Source organism: Stegostoma tigrinum, chromosome 27, assembly GCF_030684315.1.
Source record: "Stegostoma tigrinum isolate sSteTig4 chromosome 27, sSteTig4.hap1, whole genome shotgun sequence".
NCBI classification, from domain to species: domain Eukaryota; kingdom Metazoa; phylum Chordata; class Chondrichthyes; order Orectolobiformes; family Stegostomatidae; genus Stegostoma; species Stegostoma tigrinum.
Window position 1 is genome coordinate 28,723,355 of NC_081380.1, and position 15,397 is coordinate 28,738,751.

The 15,397-nt window shown below is 38.9% G+C and overlaps 1 protein-coding gene across 4 annotated transcripts in view; it reads right to left on the minus strand.

Annotated features, from left to right (window-relative positions):
• LOC125464660 (seizure protein 6 homolog) overlaps positions 1–15,397 on the minus strand; it is an 853,304-nt gene that overhangs the window by 146,124 nt on the left and 691,783 nt on the right. For all 4 annotated transcript variants that reach the window (XM_059655252.1, XM_059655251.1, XM_059655253.1 and 1 more), the window contains 2 exons: positions 10,765–10,933; positions 8,658–8,824 (listed from right to left, as the gene is read on the minus strand). In XM_059655252.1, coding sequence (XP_059511235.1) covers positions 8,658–8,824; positions 10,765–10,933 — 336 coding nt within the window. The remainder of the gene's footprint in view (positions 1–8,657; positions 8,825–10,764; positions 10,934–15,397) is intronic.

Here is a 15,397-nt window from a genome sequence, read left to right on the forward strand (position 1 = left end):
CATTTTTCTTGTGCTTTTGCAACTGTTATTTGGTATTATTTTAAGCCACTATTATAACATGAAAAAGATGAATTCAAGAAAAATCTAATTTCAAAAGTTTTGTTTTCATCCCTGTAAACTAAACCAATTCAAATATAAAAGTGACAATTAGTGTTCCAAAATTCACCATAGTTAGTTTAAGTTACTTTGAGCCTGTTAGATAGGAACAATATTCCTTCTAAGCAGTGTGGCCTCCAAGGATCCATAGACACTGTTTGGTGAGCTGATACTGTGTCAACACATTCGCTTCTGGTTTCTCCAGAATTTAGAGATAAAACAGGTTTAGTGATAACATGTAAGCATGGTAAAAGATAGGTTAACCAAAAGCAAGTAAAGAGTTGAGAAAAATAGATCTTTTTGAGCTTTAACTATTGGAGTATTACATGGATCATTGCTGGTGTGATTGCAGAACTCTTGAGGTGCAGAGAGATCTATGCGTCCTGGTACATGAATTATCAAACAGTTAGTTTGCAGTACAGCAAATAATTAGGTTGGTAAATATAATGTTGGCGTTTGTTGCAGGGGAAATAGAATATAAAAGTTCAGAGGTTTTACTGCCTCTGTCGAGCTTTTGAGAAAGCGGATCTAAAGTACAGTCCTGGCGTCCTTATTTGAAAAAGATATAATTGCATTCAAAGCAGTTCAGAGAAGGTGCATGACTCATTCATAGGATGAAAGGCTCTCTTTCTGAGGAAAAGTTAAACAAGATTTTGAAGGCACTTGATAGGGAGATACTGGAGGATGTATCCTCTCTCATGGTAGGCCAGAACAATGGGATACAGTTTAAGAATATGGACTTTGTCATGAATTTGTCAATGTGCCATTAATTAGCGAGAAATTTGAAAGAGGAACATAACTATAAAAGCATTAAGTGGCATGTTTATTCACAAAAGAGACGGCTGAATCTCCAGTGCAGTACTGACAGAGAGCTGCATTTTCAGAAACTGGCCTTTTGGGTGAGAAAATGGAAAGATTTGCATCAGTCATCTCAAAGTGCTTTACAGCTAATGAGCTACTTTTTGAAGTGTAGCAACAGACGAGAAGAAGGGAATGTTTACCTCTATGTCACAAACCCCTAGGTCCAATTAGGTCTAATTACTCCAGGGTTAGAGAACTATAACAAAATGGAACATGGAAATGTGGAACTGAGGAAGTGCTATCTTGCTGATGAGACACTAAATCAAGGTTTCACCTGCCTGCTTATGTGCTGGAAAGGATCGCATGGCACTATTTTAAATAAGCACAGGGGGAGTTATTCCTGCTCTCCTGATCCAATATTCATCTGTCAATCATCACCACACAAACAGATTTTCTGCTTAATATGACCTTGTTTGCAGTGGTTTGCTTGTTCAAGTTTGCTGCGATGTTTTATTGCAGCAGTGCCGGCATGCCAAAAGATATTCATTGGTGGCAGAGTGATTGGAGATGGTTGTAAAAAGCACTACATAGATGCAAATCTTTCTTCTGTTCATGTAACAACACTACATTTTTTTATACAATAAAAGCTCAGAAATCAGAGGACACAAGCTGCACTAATTAGAAAACGGAGTGCATTCTGTCAGCCTTGATTAGTCATTCAGTATCACAAGCACGGCTTGTGCACAAACAATTTTTCCTGCAGAAACCTCAGTGGTAGTACTGGTGTGACTCACTGTGGGTTTTTTTGTAGTATGTGTTTTGAATTATGCTGTAACATAGCCACAGTATTAACAACTGAGTTGAAGCACACATAAGTTCTCAATGAATGTTACAGTCACTGAATAGGACTGCTAGGACATCAAGATAACTCTCCTGGCTATCAGGGTATGAATTTATGAGGAACTTTGAGATTCACCAATTGCAACTCTCAAGATTATGAAAGGTATGAACAAAAGCTGATCCATGCTAGAGGTAAGAGCTAAAGGTAAGGAGGCAAGTTCAGAAAGGGGCATCAGCTCGAATTTTTTTCATCCAAAATGATTATAGCCATTGGATAAATAAGGCAAAGTCAATGAAGCAGCATATATTAACAGGGGCAAGAAAGGATTTAATGTATTTTTGAAAATAGGAACTATTGAGTAAATGGTTAGTAAGGTTGGATTGATCTATGAAAAATTGACAAATTTACAGCCCTACTGGGTTCCTAAAACTGATGGTCCTCAGAAAAATGATGCATCACTTTGGGGCATACCAAACTAGAGGACATAAATATTAGATAATCATACCAGAAAATTCAGGATTCACACCTTTCCCTAGAAGAGTCGTTAGAACATGGAACTCTGCCATACGGGGCTCTTGTGACAAGTAACAGAAGCATATTTATGAGGATGCTGGATAAATGGTGAGAAAGAAAACAGCAGAAGGGCATTTTGACAGGATTCGAAAGAGGAAAGGAGGTTTGTGTTAAGCATAAACAGCAGCATGGAGCACTTTGTGAAACAGACTGATACAGCCGTTAAGCTGGCCAGACATCCAGTTTTGCACAGGCCAGAGAAGTTTTAACTGTCAGGTACAGGGTTTTCAGAATTGACATTTTAACCACAGCTCAGAGATGGAGTGTGCTTGTTTCTTCATTTGACTGCCAGAAGCCTTGATGTGACGGGCAAGAAGGAAGCAAGACTTTTCACGTCTTTCTTTTAGGTCTTGCTGTCTTCCTTACAGCACTGAATCTCTGCATTTACAATGGCATTACCTCTTGTGCACTGGTACAGGGTCCAGCATGAGTAGCCTCCAGCAGTGACCACCTTTATATTGTGCTATGCAATTCTGTGATAAATTCTACATAGCCTGATCCTAAATAGTTACAGTGCTTGATTTCATAGCCAACACTTTTTGTGCTGGTCTGACTCCACTTGACTTCTACTCAGGGGCCTGAGGTCCATAGATACCTGGTCCATGCCCTCCCTAATACTCCTGTCATATTTAAGAGTTGAGAATGGGATTGAAGTCAAGGTGGAAAAACCACAAAGTCCCTTTTAGTAATAACAAGAACAGGTGTAGAAAAGGCAGTTAGTAGAGTGGAAAAATAGATTACAGTAGCTTGTTTAATCAGACTAGATTCCATTGGGACACAATGCATTTGAACTCAGATGAGATAGAGTTAATCAAGTGTGAGAATAAAAAGGGATCAATGAAAGAGGTAACACTAAAGAGAAGGAAGAACAAAAGTCACACTCTATTCAGCTGCTCTCTGAAATTTGAATTATCAACATGAATTCAGTAATCGGTTGCAGGCATTTAAAAAGTTCCTGTTTCCATTCCTGAACCTACAATTTAAAGTGTAATAGAATGACAGCGTTGCCACTTTAAATCTAGAGAAACCTGCGATGGGTTTCCCTTAGGGAAGTCAATGGAAACTTTTTAATGGATTATTTTGTTACTGACACAAAGTTCAAGTTCTGAACTTTAAGCCAGCAGCTGGAAATCATTTTAAAACATTCCAATTTCTTTGGTGCAGGGAGTGAATAAATGCATTTCTGCTGAAGTGACCCAAATCAAATTGAGCTGTCAAAAGCTCGGAAGCCTCTGTTGAATGAAACCTCTGAAAGCTGAGTGGGTTTGGAGTTCAGTTCAGCGCTTATTTTTAGCATTTCATGCACCATCGACTACTAATACCTGGTGTTGCACTAAACAGAATGTGATAAGGAAAAAATAAGTTTGAAGAACATCCACGTTAGGTCAACACCCCAGGACAAAAAACAGTTTGTAAAATACTTATGAGTGATATTGATAATTGGAGATGTTGTCATTGAGGATGTTGCATAAGAGGAATAGTTCTATAAGATGTAATGTCGAAACTGCATTAGCTGAAAACAATCTGACCACAAGACACAGTCATGGATAGAAAAACAGTTAGTCTTGCACAAGGCTGCAATGGAAATTTCTGAGATATGGCCAGTTTGTGAGAGCAGTAATCATACTTAACTGCTTAATATTGATATTATGTCAGAAAGTTATCTCTTCTTGTTAAGACCCTCTTGATTCCTCTATCTTCCACCACTGATAATTAGATAGGTCCTTAGAGTGAGCACAGGAAGGGGTACTAGTGGCAGTGGACATTCCCAGCTACAAGCCACCACTGATTGGGGCACAGAACACAGCACAGTGGTAGAGTGGGGACAGTGGGGAAAACCTGGGAACTTTGATGGTGGCGAGAGTAACAGAGTTATACAGACCCTTTGGTCTAACTTGTCCAAACCATATCATATTCCCAAACTAAGCTACTCTGATTTGCCCACATTCAGCCCATATTCCTCCAAACCTTTCCTATTCATGTACTTGTTCAAATGTCTTTTAAACTCTACCTGCATCCACCATTTCCTCTGGCAGTTCATTCCACAAATGAGCCACTCAAAAATATTGCTCGCATGTCCTTCTTAAGACTTTCCCCTTAAAACTAACTCCTTATATTTGAACTCCCCTACCCTAAGGAAAAAACCCTTGCCATTAACCTTATCTATGCGCCTTATGATTTTGTAAACCTCAATAAGGTCATCGCTCAAACTCCTGCACTCCAGTTAAAAAAGTCTGAGCTTATCCAATCTATTTTTATAGCTCAAACGCTCCATTCCTAGCAACATCCTGGTAAATTTTTTCTGTAACATCTCCACTCTACTAATATCCTTCCTGTGCCAGGGAAACCAGAACTGGGCACAGTACTCCAGAAGAGGCCTCATCAATATCCTATATAACTGCAACATAATGTCCCAACTCCTGTACTCAATGGTCTGAGCAAGCATGCTAAACATGTTCTTAACTACCCTGTTTACCTGAGCTGCAAATTTCAAAGAATTATGTGCCTGAGCCCCTGCTGTGTTCAACAACACAACCCAGGACCATTAAGTGTCCAAGTCCCACCCTTGTTTGTTTTACTAAAATGAAATACCTAGCATTTCTCCAAATTAAATTTCATCTGCCACTCCTAAGCCCATTGACCCAGCTGATCAAGATCCCTTTGTAATCTTAGATAATCTTCTTTAATGTCCACTATACCACTAATTTTGGGTCATCTGAAAATTTACAAATCATGGCTCCTATGTTCTCATCCAAATTGTTTATATAAAAGACAAGCAAAACTAGGGAGAAGTACTGATCCCTGCAGAACACAGCTGGTCAGTGGCCTCCAGTTCAATAAACAAGCCTTCTCCACCATTCTCTGTCTCCAAACATCAAGCCAATTTTCAAGATCACCCTGAATTCCATGAGATCTAACTTTGCTAGTTATTCTATCATGTGGAACCTTGTCAAAGGCTTTACTGAAGTCCATGCACACAACATCTACCACTCTGCCTTCATCAATCTTTTTGGGTACTTCCACAAAAAACTCAAATGAGTCTGTGAGACATGATTTCCCTTGCAAAAAAAAACATTCTGACTATCCCTAATCATTCCTTACCTCTCCAAATGTATGTAAATCAGAATCACCTCCAACTTATCTATCACTACTGTCAGGCTAACAGGCCTATAGTTATCAGACTTTTACTTACAGCTTTTCTTAAACAAAGGTACAACATTAACGACCCTCCAGTCCTCTGGTCCCTCACCCACAGTTATAAATCATACAAATATTTCTGTAAGGCCTCTGCAAATTTTTCCCCAACTTCCCCCAGCATCCTGGGACAAACTTGATTGGGTCCTGTTTTCAAAACATCAATATTTATATCCCTGAGTTCTGTAGCCTCCATTTCTTTCGTCACAGAGAAATCTGATGCAAAATATTCATTTAGCATTTCTCCCATCTCCTGAGCACATTGATGACCTTGTTGATCTTTAATGGACCCTAGTCTCTTTTGAATTGTTCTTTTGCTCTTAATGCACTTGCGGAATCTCTTTGGATTATTCTTAACTTTATCTGCCAAGGCTAACTCATATCCCCACTTTGACCTCTTGATTTTCCTCTTAAGAATGCCCCTACTTTCTGCATACTCTTCAAGAGATTTATTTGATCCCAGTTATCTATATCTACAGTATGATTCTTTCTCATTTTTGACTAGACCATCAATATCTTTATTCATCCATCATTCTCTAATCCTACTAGCCTCACTTTTCAATCTGACAGGAACACAATGGTCCCGAATTCTTATTATCACACTTTTGAAAGCCTCCCACTTATCAGTTGTCCCTTTAACTGCAAATGGTCTACACCAATCAATTTGTGGTAGTTCTTGCCTCATGCCATTAAAATTTGCCATACCCCAATTAAGAACTTTAACTTTTTTGGAAGGCTTATCCTTTTCCCTAACTATTTTAAAAATAATAGAACCATGATCACCAGTCCCAAAGTATTGCCTTATTAACACTTCAGTCACTTTTTCCAAGAGAAGGTCAAGTTTTGTTCCTTCTCTAGCAGGTACATTTACATATCGATAAAGAAAACTTTCTTGAACACATTTAACAAATTCGTCACAATCTAAGCCTTTAATACTACTGCAATCCCAGTGAATGTTTAGAAAACTAAAATATTGCAGCCCTACTATTCTTAGATATATCTGCGATCTCTCTACATACTTGCCCCTCAATTTCTGTCTATTGGGGGGCCTATATCATACAATCCCACCAAGGTGATCATCCCTTTCTTATTTCTAATTTCTATCCAGATAGTTTCACTGGATGATCCGTCAGAAATATATTCTCGAATTACTGTTGTGATGTTTTTTCCTGAATGAAAATACTACACTCCCTCCTCTCTTGCCTCCCTTTTCATCTTTCCTATAGCTTCCAAAACCTGGAACACTGAGTTGCCGATAGTGTTATTTCCTCAGCCAAGTTTCTGTAATAGCAATGACAACCCAGTTCTATGTTGCCATGCATGCCCTGAGTTCGTCAGCCTTACTTGTAGTACCCCATGTATTCAAAGGAATTAAAGGTCTGGGTGGAATCAGAATCCTTGTGGAGAAGCTTGCGGTGGTGGTATAACTAGTAATACCATATTGTGGAGGCTCCTCAGGAAAGCATCTAGATTCCAGAAGTAAGTGTAAAGACACTTGGACTTCTGAAACCACATAAACGTTCGCTCTGATGAAACTGTGGAGCTTCATGGCACTTGGCAATACTGGCTGACAGTTAAAGTCATTAAAAGGGTTTGTAGTCTTATTATCATACCTAAAGTACCAATCTGGATCTTTGAGTAAATCTCCCTCCAATGGGTTGGATTTTATCATCTACAGAAGGTTGAGCCTGCTCCTTACTGCCCACACATGTGCATCAGACATTTGGGCTAATTATTCACAATTCTCATTCTATAAATGGCTAATAATGACTCTGCAGGCCAAGGAGAGGGTGGATCCTAGTCGTTCCTTAAGCAGACTGTCAATGTCATTTGGCAGGATGCCTCATCACCAGCACTTTAAAAGAAGCACCAAGGCATTGCTTGGTTGGTGGTGAGAAGGGCACTACCTGTGAGATTCTTCATGTATGCCTGGATGCTCTGCACCACTGCACACTCCCCTTGGAGCAGCTATTGGGGTGGGGTTGAGACTGACACACATCGCATGCTGGAAGGTGCCTTTGCAAAGGAAGTCTGGAGACGGATGTAGTCATTTTTGTCGAGGTTAACCCTAAGCAGCTGTGAGATGCAGGGTTCAATGCTGTTTGGTCTGCGCCCCAGCATGCACACTGAAAGAAACATTGGTTTTGTCTGGAGGATCATCATCTTGGTGAAAGACACCCTTTGTTCTGCCCAAACCTTGTTGGCTTTCCAAAGCAAGGAGTTGACCTTGACTGAGTGTTGCAGACTGGCATATTCCAAAGTCCAGGACTACATGCTGAGGCACGTACTAAAGCATGGGGCAGTGGGGAAAGAAGGCCATCGAAAGTCTTTCTGTCGAAGTTAAATTGGGGTCTGTTCGATTATCGGACCCTCCCAGTGCCTCAAATATATGTAAATATAGTCTTGTATAAGTAAAAAATGCCTTTGGTTTGTTTTTTGGATAGAGTCAAACTCCAACATTGTTTATTTCTTCATATGCTACTCTACAGAACTGGACTGCTTCAGTGACTATGTATACATATAAAAATTTATTATGAATAAACTATGTTTTGAAAATAAAAAAATCATGTAGAAATGACTGAGTTGATTTTACTGAAGAATAAATCATTGCTGAACAACCTCTTTGGCCCTGAAAGATTAAGTTAACAATTGTGGAGTTTTGTGGTTTCAGAAAAATTAATGTCATAGTTATTTACATTTAGACTTCATTGTCTTAATTTGCTCCTTTATGTCTTTCAAGTACTCCCATGTGCATGTCCAAACAATTATTTTGCCTTTTGTATAATAATTTAAGTATGCCATCTATTCCCTGTTTTGCTGTCTGCATGAGGATTCTCCACGAGGTTCTGCAATTTGAGCTGTGCACAACTCCCTTCTCCCTTGTCCGGCACATAGATGCCACAGTTTCACCTGTAGAGGGAGCTAAATTCAAATAGATGTCAGGAGAGTGGACGCCTTCATTGATACACCATTCATACATAAAATGTCTGTGGACAACTGTATTGAGAGATGACCAATACTTTGTCACTCATAGCAAACTCTAGGCCCTGAGCTTGCTCCAAAAGAAAACTAATTACAAGTTTTCTTTCCCTTTGTTACATTTTGCAAATAAAACTAAAACCAACTTATCGTTCATGCGTTGAATAGGTACCTTCGTATCTTAAAGCTAATCCAGTAGATGTACCAGAGCTGTCAGTAGTCAATTCAATGAAGAAATGTTGTGAATCACTGATGATGCCTTCGATGGGCAGGTATTCCACTTCATAGGAGTCATAAACTGAAGGAGCGTCAATGCTGTCCCCATTCCGAATTATGACCCTGGCAAAGAAGAGAAACTCTGGTGTTTATTTGAAAAGTCATGTTAAGTTACGGTTGACAGAGTTGACCAAGAAGCAGGGGAAAGAGAAAAAGTAGGCATATATGCCCTCGATTCTGTTCTGCCATTGAATCCAATCATGGCTGACCTTATATCACAATTTCACTTTCCCACTTGCTCGTTATGTACCTCAGTTCCTTGACAGATCAAAAGTATGCCCCTCCCAGACCTAGATAGATGCAACAATGGAGAATGTACCACCTTCTAGATTGAGAATTCTAAAGTGCTGAACGCAGAAATATTTCCTTATCTCTGTCATAGATACCCTTTATCCTGACCCTATATTCTGGATTCCCCAGTCAGGAAAACAATCTCTCAATATCTGCACTGTCATGTCCTTGAAAAATCTAACATGTTTCAATGGGAACAACTCTCGTTCTTCTAATATCCAGACAGTATAGGCCAAATTTATTCAGCTTTTCATTTTTAGAACTCATTGAATGAACCTTTGCCGTATACTTCTAGGGCAAGTAAATCTATTCTTGGAATATGGATATCAGTCCAATGGACATTATTGTAAGCATGGCCTCTTCAAAGCTCTGTCAATTGTAGCAAGGCACTTTTATTCTTGTTCTCCAATCTTTTTGCAATAAACCTCAACATGCCATTTTCCTTCCTTGCTGTTTGATCCATCAGAGTGTTAATTCTCTAAACTCATTGTATGATAGCAAAGCCTACAAGCTTTACATATATTAAACAGATCCGCTTTCCTATTATTACCACCAAAATGAATAAACTCACACTTCTTCAGATTATTTTCCCCGGTTTCCCACTCACTTAACCTTCTTTGAGTCCTCCTCCTAGCTAACATTCCAAATTAACCTCGAAGCATTACCCTAAGTGCCTTCACCCAATTATAAATAGTGGCGATTTCAGCACTGATCATTGTGACACTCCATTACTCACAGCCTGCCAATTCATAAATGCCACATTATTCCTTATTCTTTCCATTCTCACCATTGACCAATATTTGATCCTTGCTTATACAATCACCTTGAATCTAAAAGCATTTATTTTTGCATATTGAGCTTTTTGAAACATTAAAGATTCCGAGAGCTTGAAAGGGTAGATGCAGAGAGGTTGTTTCCCCCAGTGGGACAGCCTAGGACCAGACAGTATATTCTCAGTGTAAGGGATCATCCAGTTAAGACAAAGATGAGGAGGAATTTCTTCTCTCAATGGGTACTGAAACTGTAGTATGCTTTACTTTGGAAGGTGGTCAAGCCTGAGCCAATGAGTAAATTCAAGGCTGAGGTAGGCAGATTTTTAATCAGGAAGGGAAGTGAGAGGTATGGGGAGGCAAAAGGTAGTGATGTTCAGGATGATCAGATCCACCATGATCTTATGGAATGATGCAGCAGACTTGATAAGCTGTTTCTACATCTTATGTTCTTATTGAAGAGCTGATCTTCATTTTCAAGCAGTGTACCTACTTTATTCTTAAATGCAAGTCAGGGACAACATAAATTATTTTACACAAACACTTTGATTATGATTTCTTAGAAACTGAGCAATTGGAATCATCCTGTTGGTGGCACAGTCTGAAGGTTATGTTTTCCCAAACCTCAAATCATTTTTCCCAGCCACCATCAAGGTATAAGTTGTTTTCCGTAAGATATTTTGGAAACTCAGACTTCAGAGCCTAGGAGCAGATATAGTTTGAGATTCTTTAAAATACAGCCTTGTGCACCACCTTTATAAATACTTAGCACCTAATTTGCCCACTTACTTTTTGAAAGATGCTGCAGTCAAGAGGATAGATTCCAATCGTGATTAAATTTCAGCTCACAGGATAATTCTGAATAGCCAAGTTCACACAACTGAAGCTATGCTGCTTGCAGGCAAGAATGGAGCAAGGAGTTACTTTTACAGCAGATATTACCTGTCATCGTCTTCGGCCAGTGCAACTTTCTCAAAGTGCAAGTGTAACTTCTGTCCTTCTGGAGCTTCAATCAACCAGTAACAGGTCAGGTTGTTGCTGTAGTTACCTGGAAAGTTGGGTGATGTGATGCGGCCTACAGTTGCATTTCGAATGAATCCCCCACAGGTAGCTGTAAAAGAAAATTTGCAGTTTATTTAGTGCTCACTCCTTGATTGAAAGAATGCCATTACGAATTTGTGAAACAATTATTTCTTGTCTCCTTGCTCCATTTGTAATGGAATGTTAACCTGGCTTTAGAAAGCTGGTGGTAAGAATGTGCTGAGTTGCACAAAAACATGCGTTGCAGTTCCTTCTCAGACAGTTGTATTGTGGTGGTTATGGTTTCAGGATATTCGTCCAGTTACCGCTTATGAAAATTATTGCATAAAGTTAAATTCTGTGACAATGCCAGCATTGTCAAATATATGCGCATAGATGTAGATTGGAACACCACTCATGCACACATTTTATATTTATATGTAAATATTTTACAAATATTGGGCAATGCCAGTACTGTTGTCATATTTAACGGTTGTCTGCAGAAATGGATATGTTACTGGAATTCAGGCTTGGTGACACGAGTGCTTGATGATACGTGAAATATTTGTGAGATTGCAAATGCCTGGGTCACATTAATACGATAAGCAGTCTTGCTGCAGTCATCTATCTTTTCATTGGGGTGGAAAGGGTATTTAAATCACTGAGTTAATTGTCCTGCCTTTCAGTGGCCATAGCACTGCACTGCGTTGGATCTCTATTTGTACTGAAATAACGATTGTTTCTTTGCATTCCTTGAAAAAGAATAATTAATAGTTTTAAGCTGGTTGGAGGAAAGTATAGAGGGGATGTCAGAGGCGGGTTCTTTACACCGAGAGTTGTGAGAGCATGGAATGCATTGCCAGCAGCAGTTGTGGAAGCAAGGTCATTGGGGTCATTTAAGAGACTGCTGGACATGCATATGGTCACAGAAATTTGAGGGTGCATACATGAGGATCAATGGTCAGCACAACATCGTGGGCTGAAGGGCCTGTTCTGTGCTGTACTGTTCTATGTTAAGATATATGCCCAAAATGAAGGATTTAAACAAATTTAATCCTTATGTTGGGGAATGAAGAGATAAGGATGGAGAACAAGTTCACATGAAACTTTTGCAAACTTGTTTTTAGCATTCTCTGCGTCATTTGTTCTGAAATTTATGATTCAAATTTGAAACAATGATTAAAAATAATTTCACTGAAGAGAATTACTACAGTAAATGAAAAACCAATCAAGCACAATGGCTACTTTCGGAGCAATAACAAATATAAATATAAATAAAACACAGCAGATTATCCCTCTTATCAAACCCAATTCACATGTCTTACCTAATTTAACCATCATAAGCGATTTAATCAGGTTACGGAGTTTGGTAACATTTGAGGTAACACAGACCTTAGCTACTGCCCCAAAGTAAATTGTAAATAATACCAGATGTGCCTAGCTTTATATCCTCAATGACATGCTCTTAAACATGATGTCCACATTTTACGCATATATTTATGAATTTATTCACTGATAAGTTGAGCTGAGCTTTATCCTTGACACCCATTTTTGTGACTACTTTCTGCCATCACTGCCGCGCTGCTGTTTTATTCACCACCTTCTAAATGTTGTAAAGAGCTTCATCCATTCGCCTTTATTGCCTTGGGACTAGACAACTGCAATAATCTCTGGACAGGCTGCTTGCCTCAAAGCTCCCTAAATTATGATTTGTACAGATTGCTCTTCCTTGTAGAAAATTTTGATATGGTTTCCTGCAAAGTTGTTATTTAAATGTAATTTGTTGGTGATCTATTACATATAACAACAGAGAAAATAAATCATGTTAATGTGTTACACATTATCTAATATGACACAGCATGGTTTCTGGGCTTCAATTAATAGAATTTGTTTCCTAATAAAATTAACCACTGATTATTATGTGACAATAATTATGCATTAGTTGTTTAACCTTTCATTTGAAACATCAAGCTTGATGGGCTTGTTTGGTCATCTCTATTCCATATTTCTGACACTCTTCTGCAATATAAATTTGAATTTATTTCATTCCCAGTGAGTGTGGGCCCACAAGACCAAGATGTGGTTCTAACTTCAGCAATCTGTACCCTTGTTTCTGGCTTTTTATTAAATTTGTTACCCTCCCATTGATTCTATCCCTTTCAGTCCCTGATTGGTACATCGAAAAAGGCTTTCTGAAAGTCTATACTGTGTACATTCCTTCCAATGCATTTTCTATATCCAAGATATCTGCCACATTCTCAAAGATCTCATGTCAAAATATGTCTCTCTTTCTGAAACCCATGTCTGAACTGACACTTGAGCGATATGAACAGAGCTGTAAGGTGGAATGATTTTTGCTGACTACTCCAGGACATTCATTTAGGCAATATCCTTTGCTGAAAAGAAATATTTGCTGAAGTACTCACATTAGGAAAGAGTAGCAGAGACTTGAAAGATGCAGAAGTTAAAACATTTGCAGATATTATTGTGGAAAGAAGGCGCATTAAAAGCTTACTGCATTAAGATTTCCAGAACCCATCAGCTGTCCTGTCAGGGAACTGTTTTAGGATTGAGTTTCTGTTCATTAATAGTAGTCAAGCCATGGCAATCTGGGAAGAATTGGCTGAACTGGTGTTGAAGTTTGGGGAACTTTAAACGTTAGTCAGTTATGCCTGAGCTCAGTTCAGGAGTCAATTTGCCTGACTGAGGCCTCACCTATAAATTGCATGATCTGCCCCTACCTCCTCACAGCTCTTAGGAAAGATTATAAAAATCTGTTGCTTCAGGAATGTTCTTCAAATTGTATCCAATTTCTTTGCTGAGAAGGCAGTAGCTGGTTATTTGAAACTTTTTGACATCAAAAAGTAATACACCATGAAGTTGATCAATATGCACCAACAAAACCATTTGAAGGCTTAGTGTCTTATTTTTAAAAATTATTTTCACTGATTTTTAAGTCATATTACACTCAGATGAAAGTCTGAATGTCCTTACTGAAGTTTTATTTTTGGTTCCGTTTTCAGCTGTGTTAATAAAACTACTCTTAGGTACATCGAACAAATACATTGTAATGCAGACATAGGTAATTAAATTTGATCATACTGCCTGGTTGTATTGGCTCACTGCTGGTTTTAAACTTTGATTGTGCAAGTAAATTATAATGAAAATTTGAAGCCTAACTTAACCAGTGTAGGATCAAGAAAATTGTGTATGCCTGGACCAAAATTGAAACTCTAACTGAGGTCTGAACATACAAAAAGAAGCATGAGCTTTTTTGAACAGTCAGTTTGGGGTGTTGAACTTTTTGACGTCTTGGGTTGCAACTGAAGTGAAACCGGAGCTGCTCAACATGACATTAGTTGCTTTGAATTTAGTTGACGAGAACAAGTGAGCCAGAGACTTCATCTGGAGATTCATTAAACATGTGACAATTGCAGAAGGAATAAGTCGGCAACACATATGTGCCTTGGCACTAAGTGATAATTTATAGAGGCCCCTGAGGTAAGGCATTGCGAGAAAAAGAGAATGTTTAAAATGACAAAAGAAAATTTCATTGAAGAGAAAATCCCGTAATTGCAAACACAACCAAACAAAACTTTTAAAAAAAATATGCATTGCAGAGAGGCTTAAAGCGTGATCAGTGAATTGCTGCCTGGGAGACTGTCCAGGAGGGGCTGTCTTCCCCTGGAGATTGCTTCATATTACAATTTGGTGTGTCATTGAGTGGCAATGTCAGGACAGATTCTTCTGCTGAGCAGTGTCCACCTACAGACCACACCAACTGGGCAGCAAGTTGGCTAAAAATCCTCGACATATTCATGAACAAAAGGGAAAGGAGAAAAGGTCGGCCACTTGGTCCATCAAGCCTGCTCTGCTTCAGCTTTCAATATCATCAGGGGTGATCTTTGGCTGCAATTCACTTTCCCACCTGTACCCCCTCCACCCCACCCCAGCCATACCTTTGATTCCAAAAAGACTCCAAAAATCTGTTTCTCTTAGCCTGTGATGACCCAGTGGAGGCAATGGGCCAAAAATCAAGCTCTGTTATTTCTGAAGTCCTATCAAATGTTTTTGATTAAGGTATTGTCTGTACCTCAATTTACCAAATTTTCAGACCAAGGTTGGGAGAAAGCATGGGCCAGTCTCTGTATTAACCAAGAATTTATTATTTATTACATGGAATTAGACTTTAGTCACAGGTAAACAGATATAAACCATAAGCATTTAATGCTACTAACTAAAACTCTAATCCCCTTGTAAACTCTCCCTTACACTTACACAAAGATGAACAGAAAGGGAAAAAAGATAATTGCCAGAGGTAGATCATAGATTATAGAATTCCTAAAGTGTGGAAACAGGCCATTCAGCCCAACAAAGTCCACACCAACCCTCTGAAGAGCATCCCACCCAGATCCATCCCTCTGCCCTTTCCCTGGCATCCTGCATTTCAGGTAGAGAAACTGGAAAGTCACCTCTGTGGTCTTTGCTTCCTTTTTCTGATGTTGAAATAATCCCTCTTCAGCAACCAGGCACCTTGCCTTTCCAAAGTTTTTCT